The 16618-nt window shown below is 46.5% G+C and overlaps 1 protein-coding gene across 1 annotated transcript in view; it reads left to right on the top strand.

Moving 5' to 3' along the window:
- Nucleotides 1-16618, top strand: part of MCCC2 (methylcrotonyl-CoA carboxylase subunit 2) — a 137853-nt gene that overhangs the window by 16719 nt on the left and 104516 nt on the right. The window contains exons 4-6 of the mRNA XM_063963884.1: nt 11138-11239; nt 12108-12235; nt 15471-15583. Coding sequence (XP_063819954.1) covers nt 11138-11239; nt 12108-12235; nt 15471-15583 — 343 coding nt within the window. The remainder of the gene's footprint in view (nt 1-11137; nt 11240-12107; nt 12236-15470; nt 15584-16618) is intronic.

Raw genomic sequence — 16618 nt, 5'->3', positions numbered from 1 at the left:
ACAGGGTCAAAAGTCAGACACAAAAAAAATGTTTGATTTTTCTGTTTTTTACAACTATTGCCTCATTTACTATCCATGTCACACAAACTATTACCTTTTAGTAAAGTTGTAGGGAGCGAAGTGGAGCGAAATGAGACACCGAGCCCGAAGCGTGGCGAGCTGACAAATTTCACCGATTTTGGGTTAAAAATGTTTAAAAACACAAAAAAAATATTTTTTTTGTGTCTGACTTTTGACCCTGTCTGACTTTTGACCCTGTCTGACTTTTGACCCTGTCTGACTTTTGACCCTGTCTGACTTTTGACCGTCGACCATATAGTGTCTAACTAATGACTGTCTATCTTTTAACTGTCTATGAGCTATACCACACCCGGTCAGAGACCTGTTGAAACCAAAAAGTATGTCGGTCCATCAATGCACTCGAGTACTGGGAAAGACGTGGCGTCCTACGAGGCCATTCCCTTCGGCAGATTTCATGCAAGGACTTTTCAGTGGGACCTTCTGGACAAGTGGTCCGGGTCCCATCTGCACATTCATCAAAAAATCAGCCTGTTCCCCAGGGCCAGGGTGTCTCTCCTGTGGTGGCTGCAGAGTGCTCACCTTCTAGAGGGTCGCAGGTTCGGCATTCAGGACTGGGTTTTGGTGACCACGGACGTGAGCCTCCGAGAATGGGGAGCAGTCACACAAGGAAGAAACTTCCAGGGACTATGGTCAAGCCAGGAGGCTTGTCTACACATCAACGTACTGGAATTGAGGGCCATATACAACGGCCTGCGTCAAGCGGAGAATCTTCTTTGCGACCTACCGGTTCTGATTCAGTCAGACAACGTCACAGCCATGGCTCATGTAAACCGCCAAGGCGGAAAAAGGAGCAGAGTGGCGATGGCGGAAGCCACCAGGATTCTTCGCTGGGCGGAAAATCATGTAAGCGCTTTGACAGCAGTCGACAACTGGGAAGCAGACTTCCTCAGCAGACACGATCTCCATCCAGGGGAGTGGGAACTTCATCAAGAAGTTTTTGCAGAGATAACAAGTCATTGGGGACGTCCTCAAATAGACATGATGGCATCACGCCTCAACAAGAAGCTCCGGAAGTATTGTGCCAGGTCAAGGGACCCTCAGGCAGTAGCAGTGGACGCCCTGGTGACACCGTGGGTGTTTCAGTCGGTCTATGTGTTCCCTCCTCTTCCACTCATCTCAAAAATATTGAGAATCATAAGACGAAATAGAGTGCAAACCATACTCATTGTTCCAGATTGGCCTCGCAGGGCCTGGTATTCAGATCTTCAGGAAATGCTCACAGAAGATCCGTGGCCTCTTCCTCTTAGAGAGGACCTGTTGCAACAGGGGCCCTGTCTGTTCCAAGACTTACCGCGGTTGCGTTTGACGGCATGGCGGTTGAACGCCGAATCCTAGCTGGTAAAGGCATTCCGGAAGAAGTCATCCCTACTCTGATAAGGGCTAGGAAGGAGGTTACGGCGAAGCATTATCACTGTATCTGGAGAAAGTATGTATCTTGCTGTGAAGCCAAAAATGCTCCTGCGGAAGATTTCCATCTGGGCCGTTTTCTCCACTTTCTACAGACAGGAGTGGATATGGGCCTATAATTAGGCTCCATTAAGGTACAGATTTCGGCCCTATCAATTTTCTTTCAGAAGGAATTGGCTTCTCTCCCAGAAGTCCAGACTTTTGTAAAGGGAGTGCTGCACATCCAGCCTCCTTTTGTGCCTCCAGTGGCACCATGGGACCTTAATGTGGTGTTACAGTTCCTGAAATCTCACTGGTTTGAGCCTCTTCAAACGGTGGAATTAAAATTTCTCACTTGGAAGGTGGTCATGTTGTTGGCCTTGGCATCTGCAAGGCGGGTGTCTGAATTGGCGGCTTTGTCTCACAAAAGCCCCTATCTGATTTTCCATGTGGATAGAGCAGAATTGCGGACTCGTCCTCAGTTTTTGCCTAAGGTGGTTTCATCGTTTCATATGAACCAACCTATTGTGGTGCCTGTGGCTACAGGGGACTTGAAGGATTCCAAGTCCTTTAAAAATTTATGTAGCCAGGAAGGCTCGGGTTAGGAAAACAGAGGTTCTGTTTGTCCTGTATGCGGCCAACAAGGTTGCCACTCCTGCTTCTAAGCAGACTATTGCTCGCTGGATCTGTAACACGATTCAGCAGGCTCATTCTACGGCGGGATTGCCGTTACCAAATTCGGTAAAGGCCCATTCCACTAGGAAGGTGGGCTCTTCTTGGGCGGCTGCCCGAGGTGTCTCGGCATTACAGCTTTGCCGAGCGGTGACTTGGTTGGGGTCAAACACTTTTGCAAAGTTCTACCCTGGCTGATGAGGACCTACTGTTTGCTCAATCGGTGCTGCAGAGTCATCCGCACTCTCCCGCCCGGTCTGGAGCTTTAGTATAATCCCCATGGTCCTTACAGAGTCCCCAGCATCCTCTAGGACGTAAGAGAAAATAAGATTTTAAACCTACCGGTAAATCTTTATCTCCTAGTCCGTAGAGGATGCTGGGCGCCCGTCCCAGTGCGGACAAATTTCTGCAAGACTTGTATATAGTTATTGCTTACATAAGGGTTACGTTACAGTTTGCATCAGTCTCGGGCTGATGCTGTTTTGTTTCATACTGTTAACTGGTTGCGTATATTCCATGTTATACGGTGTGGATGGTGTGGGCTGGTATGAATCTTGCCCTTAGATTACCAAAATCCTTTTCTCGTACTGTCCGTCTCCTCTGGACACAGTTTCTCTAACTGAGGTCTGGAGGAGGGGCATAGAAGGAGGAGCCAGTGCACACCCATTCTAAAGTTCTTTATAGTGCCCATGTCTCCTGCGGAGCCCGTCTATACCCCATGGTCCTTACGGAGTCCCCAGCATCCTCTACGGACTAGGAGAAAAAGATTTACCGGTAGGTTTAAAATCTTATTATTGTCCAGTTGTCATTTAATGCTGGATGATTTAGTTCATCTTCCGCGTGCTAGTGCTTTAAGGAAACGCCCCACATCACTGCAGCTGTCTTTCCCGAAGCATTGTAGAATTCACTGCAGAAGCTTTTTCTGTCAGCAGATGGCATCGGGAGAGAATCTAGCCACACATGTCCGATGCATGAAAATAAGGTATCCAGATGATAGGTCGACAGGTTCAAATGGTTGACATGCCGATGGTCGACACAGAATATGGGTAACATGTGTTTTTGGACATTTTTTAAATGTTATATTTAGGACTTTTCTCTGACGTCCTAAGTGGATGCTGGGGACTCCGTCAGGACCATGGGGAATAGCGGCTCCGCAGGAGACAGGGCACAAAACTAAAGCTTTAGGATCAGGTGGTGTGTACTGGCTCCTCCCCCCATGACCCTCCTCCAAGCCCCAGTTAGGTTTTTGTGCCCGTCCGAGCAGGGTGCAATCTAGGTGGCTCTCTTAAGGAGCTGCTTAGAAAAAGTTTTTAGGTTTATTATTTTCAGTGAGTCCTGCTGGCAACAGGCTCACTGCATCGAGGGACTTAGGGGAGAGAAGTTCAACTCACCTGCGTGCAGGATGGATTGGCTTCTTAGGCTACTGGACACCATTAGCTCCAGAGGGAGTCGGAACACAGGTCTCACCCTGGGGTTCGTCCCGGAGCCGCGCCGCCGACCCCCCTTGCAGATGCTGAAGATTGAAGGTCCAGAAACCGGCGGCAGAAGGCTCTTCAGTCTTCTTGAAGGTAGCGCACAGCACTGCAGCTGTGCGCCATTGTTTGTCACACACTTCTCACCAACGGTCACGGAGGGTGCAGGGCGCTGCTGGGGGCGCCCTGGGCAGCAATGTAAATACCTTTTATGGCTAAAAAATACATCACATATAGCCCTTGAGGCTATATGGATGTATTTAACCCCTGCCAGATATTACAAACTACGGGAGAAAAGCCCGCCGGAATAGGGGGCGGGGCTTATTCTCCTCAGCACACAGCGCCATTTTCCTGCTCAGCTCCGCTGTGAGGAAGGCTCCCAGGACTCTCCCCTGCACTGCACTACAGAAACAGGGTAAAACAGAGAGGGGGGGCATTTTTTTTGGCGATATTTTATATATTTAAGCTGCTATAAGGATACAACACTTATATAAGGTTGTTCCCATATATATTATAGCGCTTGGGTGTGTGCTGGCAAACTCTCCCTCTGTCTCCCCAAAGGGCTAGTGGGGTCCTGTCTTCGATAAGAGCATTCCCTGTGTGTCTGCTGTGTGTCGGTACGTGTGTGTCGACATGTATGAGGACGATGTTGGTGTGGAGGCAGAGCAATTGCCGGTAATGGTGATGTCACCCCCCAGGGAGTCGACACCGGAATGGATGGCTTTGTTTATGGAATTACGTGATAATGTCAGCACATTACAAAAATCAGTTGACGACATGAGACGGCCGGAAAACCAGTTGGTACCTGCCCAGGCGTCTCAGACACCGTCAGGGGCTGTAAAACGCCCTTTACCTCAGTCGGTCGACACAGACACAGACCCAGACACGGACACTGAATCTAGTGTCGACGGTGAAGAAACAAACGTATTTTCAAGTAGAGCCACACGTTATATGATCACGGCAATGAAGGAGGCTTTGCATATCTCTGATACTGCAAGTACCACAAAAAGGGGTATTATGTGGGGGGTGAAAAAACTACCTGTAGTTTTTCCTGAATCAGAGGAATTGAATGATGTATGTGATGAAGCGTGGGTTAACCCAGATAGAAAAGTGCTAATTTCAAAAAAGTTATTGGCATTATACCCTTTCCCGCCAGAGGTTAGGGCGCGCTGGGAAACACCCCCTAGGGTGGATAAGGCGCTCACACGCTTATCAAAACAAGTGGCGTTACCGTCTCCTGATACGGCCGCCCTCAAGGATCCAGCTGATAGGAGGCTGGAAACTACCCTAAAGAGTATATACACACATACTGGTGTTATACTGCGACCAGCCATCGCCTCAGCCTGGATGTGCAGTGCTGGGGTGGTCTGGTCGGATTCCCTGACTGAAAATATTGATACCCTGGATAGGGACAGTATTTTATTGACTATAGAGCAATTAAAGGATGCTTTTCTTTATATGCGAGATGCTCAGAGGGATATTTGCACTCTGGCATCGAGAGTAAGTGCGATGTCCATATCTGCCAGAAGAAGTTTATGGACGCGACAGTGGTCAGGTGATGCGGATTCCAAACGACATATGGAAGTATTGCCGTATAAAGGGGAGGAATTATTTGGCGTAGGTCTATCGGATCTGGTGGCCACGGCAACTGCCGGAAAATCCACCTTTTTACCTCAGACCCCCTCCCAACAGAAAAAGACACCGTCTTTTCAGCCGCAGTCCTTTCGGTCCTATAAGAACAAGAGGGCAAAAGGACAGTCATATCTGCCCCGGGGCAGAGGAAGGGGTAAGAGAGGGCAGCAAGCAGCCCCTGCCCAGGAACAGAAGCCCTCCCAGGGTTCTGCAAAGCCCTCAGCATGACGCTGGGGCTGTACAAGCGGACTCAGGAGCGGTGGGGGGTCGACTCAGGAATTTCAGCACACAGTGGGCTTGCTCACAGGTGGACCCTTGGATCCTGCAGGTAGTATCTCAGGGTTACAGGTTGGAATTCGAGAAGTCTCCCCCTCGCCGGTTCCTAAAGTCTGCTTTGCCAACGTCTCCCTCAGACAGGGCGACGGTATTGGAAGCCATTCACAAGCTGTTTTCTCAGCAGGTGATAGTCAAGGTACCCCTCCTACAACAGGGAAAGGGGTATTACTCCACGCTATTTGTGGTACCGAAGCCGGACGGCTCGGTAAGACCTATTCTAAATCTGAAATCTTTGAACCTGTACATACAAAAATTCAAGTTCAAGATGGAATCACTCAGAGCAGTGATAGCGAATCTGGAAGAAGGGGACTTTATGGTGTCCCTGGACATAAAGGATGCTTACCTGCATGTCCCAATTTGCCCTTCACATCAAGGGTACCTCAGGTTCGTGGTGCAAAACTGTCATTATCAGTTTCAGACGCTGCCGTTTGGATTGTCCACGGCACCTCGGGTCTTTACCAAGGTAATGGCCGAAATGATGATTCTTCTGCGAAGAAGAGGCGTATTAATTATCCCTTACTTGGACGATCTCCTGATAAGGGCAAGGTCCAGAGAACAGCTGGAGGACGGAGTAGCACTAACCCAAGTAGTGCTGCAACAACACGGGTGGATTCTGAATTTTACAAAATCTCAGTTGACCCCGACAACACGTCTGCTGTTCCTGGGAATGATTCTGGACACGGTTCAGAAAAAGGTGTTTCTTCCGGAGGAGAAAGCCAAGGAGTTATCCGAACTTGTCAGGAACCTCCTAAAACCAGGAAAAGTGTCTGTGCATCAATGCACAAGAGTCCTGGGAAAGATGGTGGCTTCTTACGAAGCAATTCCATTCGGCAGATTCCACGCACGAACTTTTCAGTGGGATCTGCTGGACAAATGGTCCGGATCGCATCTGCAGATGCATCAGCGGATAACCTTATCGCCACGGACAAGGGTGTCTCTTCTGTGGTGGTTGCAGAGTGCTCATCTGTTAGAGGGCCGCAGATTCGGCATACAGGACTGGGTCCTGGTGACCACGGATGCCAGTCTGAGAGGCTGGGGAGCGGTCACACAGGGAAGAAACTTCCAGGGAGTATGGTCAAGCCTGGAGATGTCTCTTCATATAAATATACTGGAGCTAAGAGAAATTTACAATGCTCTAAGCCTGGCAAAACCCCTGCTTCAGGGTCAGCCGGTGTTGATCCAGTCGGACAACATCACGGCAGTCGCCCACGTAAACAGACAGGGCGGCACAAGAAGCAGGAGAGCAATGGCAGAAGCTGCAAGGATTCTTCGCTGGGCGGAAGATCATGTGATAGCACTGCCAGCAGTGTTCATTCCGGGAGTAGACAACTGGGAAGCAGACTTCCTCAGCAGACACGATCTACACCCGGGAGAGTGGGGACTTCATCCAGAAGTCTTCCACATGATTGTGAACCGTTGGGAAAAACCAAAGGTGGATATGATGGCGTCTCGCCTCAACAAAAAACTGGACAGGTATTGCGCCAGGTCAAGAGACCCTCAGGCAATAGCTGTGGACGCTCTGGTAACACCGTGGGTGTACCAGTCAGTGTATGTATTTCCTCCTCTGCCTCTCATACCCAAAGTACTGAGAATTATACGGCAAAGGGGAGTAAGAACGATACTCGTGGCTCCGGATTGGCCAAGAAGAACTTGGTACCCGGAACTTCAGGAGATGCTCACGGAAAATCCGTGGCCTCTACCTCTAAGACGGGACCTGATTCAGCAGGGACCGTGTCTATTCCAAGACTTACCGCGGCTGCGTTTTACGGCATGGCGGTTGAACGCCGAATTCTAAAGGAAAAAGGCATTCCAGAAGAGGTCATTCCTACACTGGTTAAAGCCAGGAAGGAGGTGACTGCACAACATTATCACCGCATTTGGAGAAAATATGTTGCGTGGTGTGAGGCCAGGAAGGCCCCCACGGAGGAATTTCAACTGGGTCGATTCCTACATTTCCTGCAAACAGGATTGTCTATGGGCCTCAAATTGGGGTCCATTAAGGTTCAAATTTCGGCCCTGTCGATTTTCTTCCAGAAAGAATTGGCTTCAGTTCCTGAAGTCCAGACTTTTGTAAAAGGAGTACTACATATACAGCCCCCGGTTGTGCCCCCAGTGGCTCCGTGGGACCTAAATGTAGTTTTGGATTTTCTCAAATCCCATTGGTTTGAGCCACTCAAATCGGTGGATTTGAAATATCTTACATGGAAAGTAACCATGCTACTGGCCCTGGCTTCAGCCAGGAGAGTATCAGAATTGGCGGCTTTATCGTATAAGAGCCCATATCTGATTTTCCATTCGGACAGGGCAGAACTGCGGACGCGTCCTCATTTTCTGCCTAAGGTGGTGTCAGCGTTTCACCTGCACCAGCCTATTGTGGTGCCTGCGGCTACTAGCGATTTGGAAGATTCCAAGTTGCTGGACGTTGTCAGGGCATTGAAAATATACATTTCAAGGACGGCTGGAGTCAGAAAATCTGACTCGCTGTTTATACTGTATGCACCCAACAAGCTGGGTGCTCCTGCTTCTAAGCAGACGATTGCTCGTTGGATTTGTAGCACAATTCAACTTGCACATTCTGTGGCAGGCCTGCCACAGCCTAAATCTGTCAAGGCCCATTCCACAAGGAAGGTGGGCTCATCCTGGGCGGCTGCCCGAGGGGTCTCGGCATTACAACTCTGCCGAGCAGCTACGTGGTCGGGGGAGAACACGTTTGTAAAATTCTACAAATTTGATACCCTGGCTAAAGAGGACCTGGAGTTCTCTCATTCGGTGCTGCAGAGTCATCCGCACTCTCCCGCCCGTTTGGGAGCTTTGGTATAATCCCCATGGTCCTGACGGAGTCCCCAGCATCCACTTAGGACGTCAGAGAAAATAAGATTTTACTTACCGATAAATCTATTTCTCGTAGTCCGTAGTGGATGCTGGGCGCCCATCCCAAGTGCGGATTGTCTGCAATACTTGTACATAGTTATTGTTACAAAAAAATCGGGTTGTTATTTGTTGTGAGCCGTCTGTTCAGAGGCTCCTACGTTTGTCATACTGTTAACTGGGTTTAGATCACAAGTTATACGGTGTGATTGGTGTGGCTGGTATGAGTCTTACCCGGGATTCAATATCCTTCCTTATTGTGTACGCTCGTCCGGGCACAGTATCCTAACTGAGGCTTGGAGGAGGGTCATGGGGGGAGGAGCCAGTACACACCACCTGATCCTAAAGCTTTAGTTTTGTGCCCTGTCTCCTGCGGAGCCGCTATTCCCCATGGTCCTGACGGAGTCCCCAGCATCCACTACGGACTACGAGAAATAGATTTATCGGTAAGTAAAATCTTATTTTTTCATACTTTGCCATTCACGTGAACCTTGCCCGAAGCATGGCGAGCCACACGATGGGACGTGTGCACTAATTGGGGGTCCACATGTCGGAAGGGAAATTTTTACATCAAAAACCCATGTTGACCTTTTCAGGTGTCGACCTTTTGACCATGTCGACCTTGTGCATGGCGACCATTTGGTGTCGACATACTGACTGTCAGCCCGTTGATCCATAACCGAAAATACCAGCTCATGTCTACTGTGGTTTATGAAGTAAATTACTATGTTCCATCCCAGCTAAAAAATAATAATAATAATAATAATAATAAAAAAAGGCAACATACATTGTTTAAGAGAGTGTACGTTCAGCATGCCGCAGAAAATAAAAAGTCATTACAAGTTAGCTTCACTCAAACCAAACATGCTACACTCTGTAAAATAACAACGGCTTCCAATAAGAGGCTGATTGGCTGGTACTTTAACTCAAATCACTTTATCTACACCCCAGGCTTAGTAAATAGACCCCCCCTTAGTCCCCGATAGTAAGGCCACTTGTTGAGTATCCACACTGATGCAGTTATCTGAAAGTGTTGCTGATCTATCTTCAACTATTCGTCCACAATTAATTCATAGTGAAACGTGTGGTACATGGATAGCAGGTATCGGCAGACACAGGATAGGGTAAGCAAGGCCCATTGAATTAGTGTGTAGTCTGGTGCATAAGTAGACAATAGTAGAAGGCAGGAATGAGGCAAAAACATAATCCAGAAACATGTCCAATGTTCTGTACATAGCAGCTGTGGTAGCAGACAGGGGTATAAGCAAAGTACTCAGATAACAAGCTAGGTCAGTGCACAATAATCCAGAATTGGAGCAGACGGGAGAAAGTAGTCAAGAAGCAAGCCAAAATATTAGAAGCCAATGTCTAATTTAAAGCTTACGGTTGTCCCTAAGTTCAGGTTCACAGAACAATCACCTAGCACTGACTGCTAGGTGAAATCTCATTATAAATGCTAAGAGACAGAACTCTGATCTCAGACAGATTTGTTGGTTGCTCATGTGCAGTCACTTTCGAACAATTCCGGGAGCTGAAAACCTGTCTCAGACTACAGACAATGTCTCTAAACACCTGAGAGCCTTATTGACCGGCAAACTTTTCTGAAGTAAGCACAAACTTAAAATAAATGAATGCAGAGATAGCGAAACACATATTGCTGACTGACTTGAAGGCTATCGGACTATTTGCTGTAGTCGCTGTGGTAATTAACAAGATCTGGGCACCTGGAGTGACCTGTCCATTATTACAAAAGAATAATAAATAACTAACCCACACACCATTTCAAAAATAAATAAATAAGGCTTTAACTCCCCCAAAACCTGTGTTAGGTTTATTACATTTATAGGAAAAACAGGTATCTTCATTTGCCATAGTCTAAGGTGGAATTCAATTAGCCTGGGCGTTTGTTTACCTTGCAGCTACTTGATCTCATCGCGTTGCAAATGGCTATTGAATGAAATAGCTTTTTCCCCAATGCGCACTAACCCATTATTTCTGCACAAAGTACAGAATCAATTGGGTTTCCACACACGTTAACATGCAGACTCTACATTGTAAAGTGGATTTTTTGTCGCAGCTCCGGCTTGCCTTTGTGAGTTAATGCCCGGAGTAACCCTCACTAATTGAATCTAGAATTTCTGATCACAAGCTGTTTCTCATGATGGCCGACATTGTTTAGCTGTGAAGGGGATTTTTGTGTGGATTTATTTTTATTTAATTAATTGAAATTAGTGCAGATCAAAATAGAATATAAAATGTTATATTTAATAATGTAGAAAGAAGGTTTTTCAAAAGGTTTTGTTTAGAGTTTATGGGGGTAATTCAATTAGCCACGGGATTTACACCCCGACTAATTGCCAGCAAAAATCCCTGCGGTGCAAGGAAAGGCTATTTTCACCCGCCAAAAAAATCGTGACTCACGCGTGGGAAACCACTGAACCCGCCTACACTGCGGAATCAGTGTGGAGTTTTTTCCCATGCGCGACCCAATTTTTTGGGGGTCTTTTTTATGCATACTTTTCCTTGCAGCTCTGTGAGCGCCTAATTGAATTACCCCCTATGGGTTCCTTTAAAAGCAAGGTGTAATGTGTACCTTAAACAGAAAAATGTAAGGCTTGTAGTTATGTGACATTGTACTTGGCAATCTTTAGTCTCAAATGTAATGACCTTAAATAAATATTGTTTTTCAGATCTCCTTTCCTAGAATTCTCTCAGTTTGCCGGTTACCAGTTGTATGGTAATGAAGACGTTCCCGCTGGAGGTGTTATTACTGGCATTGGTCGTATATCTGGGTAAGAGGATCCTCAGGAGCAGTGATTGAGTCAAACTAATGTTATTGTTAAGGTTTTGTAGTTAATGACCAACAATGCATTCATTATATAAAAAAATCTGTAATTTTTACAGTATGCGTGGCCTGGATATAGTTATGTAACAATACCTACGCCTACATCCCGCCGCCTCAAAATCCCGACAGTCTGCATGCCGACTAACAGGACTAGTCCCACACATAGAGTGAGAATCGAGCCCGCAAGGGACTTCTTTGCTCTCGCCTCACCTCCACAGTACCCCCTGCCGGCATTCTAATCCTGGGGATCCTGGTGTCGGTATGGTGACAGGTGGGATCCCAAGCGCCAGTCACCCATACCCAACCCGTGTGGCCCTGTGCAGAAAATAACGGTGTAATATCAAGCACTCTTAGAACCTTAGAACCCTTAGCGGGTGGTGGGTGGCGTGTATGACATGATGCCCATCTTTCATCTTCTGGTGTCAGTCAGGACACAATTATGACCCTGATCAGTGGTAGGAATTGCATTATCCGGGGCTCTCCACATGCCGTTGGAAGATGGGTAGGATAAGTATCCTGTATGTATCTTTCAGCACACCCAGCAGAGATCTTGGCAGGAGCCCATTATTGAAGATACTTTATAAAATGCAGATCTAAGATTATCATGCAGACATCATGTATTAGTAAAAGGTTTAATTGGATTCTTGCGACAAGGCAGCGGTAATCTATTGTACTGCAGCTCAGTAAGAGGACACTTTTATGTGTGTAACAGAGTTGTTGGTACCAGTGATGACTACAGTATGTTTTTCATTTGTCCCCTGACTCCTGCTTATTCGGAGATAGACTTCTGATAGTATGGCTTCCCTTTCTTACAGGATAGAATGCCTGATTGTAGCCAATGATGCAACTGTGAAAGGCGGCACCTACTACCCGATCACTGTAAAGAAGCACCTTCGGGCGCAGGAAATTGCAATGCAGAACCACCTGCCTTGTGTTTACTTGGGTAAGGTGTGACACAAACCCTGTTCATTATTTAAGTCCGACTCGTTTACTTAATATAGCTTGAGTGTATAAGCAGAGTTTTGAGAATTTTTTTTTTCATTTAAATGCCAATTTACAAATGCATTTTGTAGTGTCATCACCATTATCTAATAAAAAAAAAAAAAGAGAGAGCAGCAATAGTTATTCATTGAGAGCAGCTCTGCATTCCAAGAGTGAAGTCAAGCTAATTGTGATAATAATTACTAATCCGGTGTGGCTGATAGATGCCTTCACTAGTGCAGTCTCCAGTAGAATCAATCAGAAAATCCTGCAGAGACGCTTTAAACTTGATAATACATACCAATAGTAGATATTGTATTGTACAGAAGTAGTTCTGTCTTTGGGGCTAATTCAGACCTGATCGCTGCTGGGCTTTTTCGCACAGTGGGCGATCAGGTCTGAACTGTGCATGCGTAGGCACCGCAATACGCAGGCACGACGGTCCGCAGCGACGGGGAGCGCCGATCAGCGGCGGGATGGCGAGAAAAATCCGATCACACCGGCGATCGCAAGAAGATTGACAGGGAGAGAGCGTTTGTGGGTGGCAACTGACCGTTTCTATGGAGTGTCTGGAAAAACGCAGGAGTGACCAGCCATTTTGTGGGTGGATTTCTGACGTCAGCTCCAGCCCCGATCATCGCAGCGGGCGAGTAAGTCCTGAACTGTTCAGAGTCTGCACAAACTACTGTTTGTGCAGTTCTCCAGCACATGCGATCGCACCAAGGTACACACATAAAACCCTCCCCCTGTAGGAGGCGACTACCTGATCGCAGGGATGCAAAAAACGCACCCTAGCGATCAGTTCTGACTTACCCCCTTTGTTCAGAAAAGACTGTGTTATCTCTGTTGCTGGAGGGTCCCAGTTAGCTCAGTCCTGACCTGTTTCTCATGTATCACAAGACAGTTTCAGAGGATCGCTTCTAGTAAAGTTCCTGAGCATTTAACTAACTAATAGCCAATCGGTAAATAGTTCAAAATGTGCAATGACATTTATTGAAATTCCTCCAAGGGAACAAGTAATCAGTATACTTATGGGACGACTCAATTACCAACAAGTTCTGTCAGAAGACACAGGTTACATTACTGTACACTTAGAGGGTGAATTATCCTCAAGAAAACAGAGTGTCGCACATTTCAGTTGTAAACACCGATTTGTGGCAATTTTGCATGGTTATTCAACAGTGTGTGATCTGGGGGTAAGTGCATAAAATAGTGAGGAAACACACCCTAAACCCCAAAACAGTGGTAAATATGATTTGATAACAGTTTAGAAGGCTATTAGGGCCATCTTGATGTATATTTATTCACACTGGACAGCTGCCCAGGGCACCATGATTCTAGGGACCTTTGAGCAGGGGCATTCTGTACCCGCCTCGCAGGATGGAGCCAGACAGTGAATGGCTGTCAGCATGCTGATTGGTGGATGGCTGGAGCTATCTACCATTCAAAGTGCTGACAGACAGTCACTGTATGGTAACGTGGAGAGACGTTGTTGTAGGACCACAGGAGGGGTAATTTATTTTAATTTTTTTATTAATAATGGGTGGATAGAGGTCTCAGCACAAAGCTTTGCCAGGGCCTACAATGCCGTTAAGTTGAACCTGGTGGCCATAAACAAAGTATTTGAGGTTCTTGAAAGTTGTACAATGGCTCATTTTACCTTTTTTTATTAACAGTGAAAAACTTACAGTAAACAAGTGCTTGCCACCAAATTAAAGCCTCTAACTTATTTTAATGTTGTCTGTAACGTGATTGATTTTTAATTGTGTTTTAAACAAGTTTCAAAATAGTGGGAAAAACACTCCCATCTGCAAGCTGAAAAACATTTTATAAACACCCCAAAATACCTGTCCCACATAATTCAGCCCTTTTTGAGCTATTTACAAAAATCACCTGAATAATGTTATAGGACAAAGTATGCTATTTAAATGCCTTCAAGGGCATAAATATTAATTGGGAGGGGTCTACCAGGGGTCCCGCACTAAGTACTGCCCTTTTTACCATAAATAAAGCTTTTATTCCTTTGTTCACTTACTCAGTGGCTGTAAAATACAAACCGTGTGAAATCTTATTGAGACGTGCCTTATCTCCTATTTCTAACTGAATTGGAAATTGTCGTAGCTGTGAGTTTTTGACCCATGATAACCCACAGCTTAAGGAATTTGGGCCTTGGCATAGCAGAACCAACTAATTGAAATTTGCAGAAGAAAAATTCTCATTTAAGTAATTCCCAGCATTTTTCTGCCTTCTCTCCCACCCTCCAAAAATGATAGATAAAACAAGCTGCCCCAGTTTCCTTCATTATAGGCTAGCACAGTGGTTCCCAACCTCAGGTGGTTCCCAACCTTGAGTGCCCCCAACAGTTCATGTTTTCCAGGTCTCCTTACAGGATTGCAAATGAAATAATTTGCTCCACCTGTGGGTCTTTTATAATGTGTCAGTGAGTAACGAATACACCTGTTCAACTGCTAGGTGACCTGGAAAACATGAACTGTTGGGGGTACTTGAGGACTGAGGTTGGGAACCACTGGGCTAGCTATAAAAAACAAAGCTAAATAAGACAAGAAATAATATTTTAAAACATGATATTCCTCTTTCAGTTTCCATTGAAGCCCTGTCCATGTGAAGTGTATGTATTTGTGAGGACTTCCTCCAGGGTTTAGCCGTTTCTTACCCCATTCCAAAAACATACTGATAGGTTAATTGACTAATGACAGTGGAGGGATGGATAGAAATCATTACATATTTCTTATATAGTGTTCATTCTAGCACCCTGCACCTGTCACAACCTCATTTCCTCTTTCCTGCCTGGGGTGTTGTTCTCTGATCTGGTGCTTCTAGCACACTCTGGTCTATATCAGTGAGATAGAGACCAGCGTATGGTGGAAGCACCAGAGCAGAGTGCGACAGCCCAGGCAGGAAAGAGGAAATGCACAGGTTGTGACAGGTGCAGGGTGCTAGAATGAACGCTACCTGTACACCGCTGAAAAATATGCCTGGCAGCATATAAACACTAATAAAAGGAATAATATTATTCAAGATATATTTAGTCACAATTTTGCATTTGTGTTAAGAACTGGATTTGTAACCAATTAGTTTTACAACAGTTTGAGGGAGTCAGATGTCTGTGTCTTGTCCCTGCCTCTTACCTGCATGTCAGTAGAATAACAGAGGCACGTATGATATTGCATTTGCAGTGGACTCGGGTGGAGCAAACCTTCCTCGTCAGGCAGAAGTATTTCCAGACCGGGATCATTTTGGTCGTATATTTTACAACCAGGCAAAGATGTCATCACAGGGTATCTCTCAGGTAATTTGCCTTCTCTCTATTCAGTCTCTTAGTAACAGTGAGACAAGCAGTCAGCCAAGGGTAGTAGTTGTTGCTGTACTTTTTATATTAATTAAATAAATAACTAAAAAGAGAATAATCTCCCAATGTTTGCTAACCCCCATGTCCCCAGCCCTGTCTGTGTGTGCAGTGTCCGGTGTCACAAGTGCATGCACTGCTGATATTTACAGTGCTGAGCGATTATTAGCACTCTGCGTATGTGCGTCGCGGTCGGTGGTGGCAAAGGCGCAGGTGTGGCGCTATCGGTTTGGGCCCTATGTCAGGGCACAGCTGCGGTCCCGTACACAGAAAACATGGCACCTACGTCTCCGTTCCCGTGGTCAGTCTGTGCGATGGCAGGGTAACTCAGGGAGTCCGTTATCAAAAGATCTGTGACCGTGCTGCGTGTGTGTATGCAGGTGCTGGGATCTGCGGAGCTGCCGGTGAACCCCTCATTATATCTCCAGGCAGCTACAGCATTGGCGTACTGTCACACATTAGCTGCATACAAATTGGCTGCCTAGAATGCAATAAGCTGTGTATACATTAAATGATCCGATGATCGTTGCTGACTGCACGAGATGTCTATCGGCCGTACACATTGAACGATGATCATGCGGTATATCATTCATGGCTGCATTCAGCAGCATAACATCTGCCACCGGCTTATCACATCTGCCGTGCAGCACAGCAGATGGGACGGCCGACATGTCACCGGCTTATCACATCTGCCGTGCAGCACAGCAGATGGGACGGCCGACATGTCACCGGCTTATCACATCTGCCGTGCAGCACAGCAGATGGGACGGCCGACATGTCAGCGGGCGGGAGCGTACAGTAGTGGGTACACACTACGCGATGTACAAGATATGTCTGTCTGATCCCCGGTATCAGACAACATCTCGCCTAGTGTGTACCCAGCCTTAAGGGGGGGGGGGGGGGGGGGCGCTACTCACGGAGCGTTTGCTGCTTAAAATCTAAGCAATCTGACTAGATTGCTTAGATTTTAAGCATGAT

The sequence above is a fragment of the Pseudophryne corroboree genome, chromosome 1 (genome assembly GCF_028390025.1).
Source record: "Pseudophryne corroboree isolate aPseCor3 chromosome 1, aPseCor3.hap2, whole genome shotgun sequence".
Classification (NCBI taxonomy): domain Eukaryota; kingdom Metazoa; phylum Chordata; class Amphibia; order Anura; family Myobatrachidae; genus Pseudophryne; species Pseudophryne corroboree.
The sequence above is the reverse complement of the archived record's forward strand: the minus strand, read 5'-3'. Positions and strand labels throughout refer to the sequence as shown.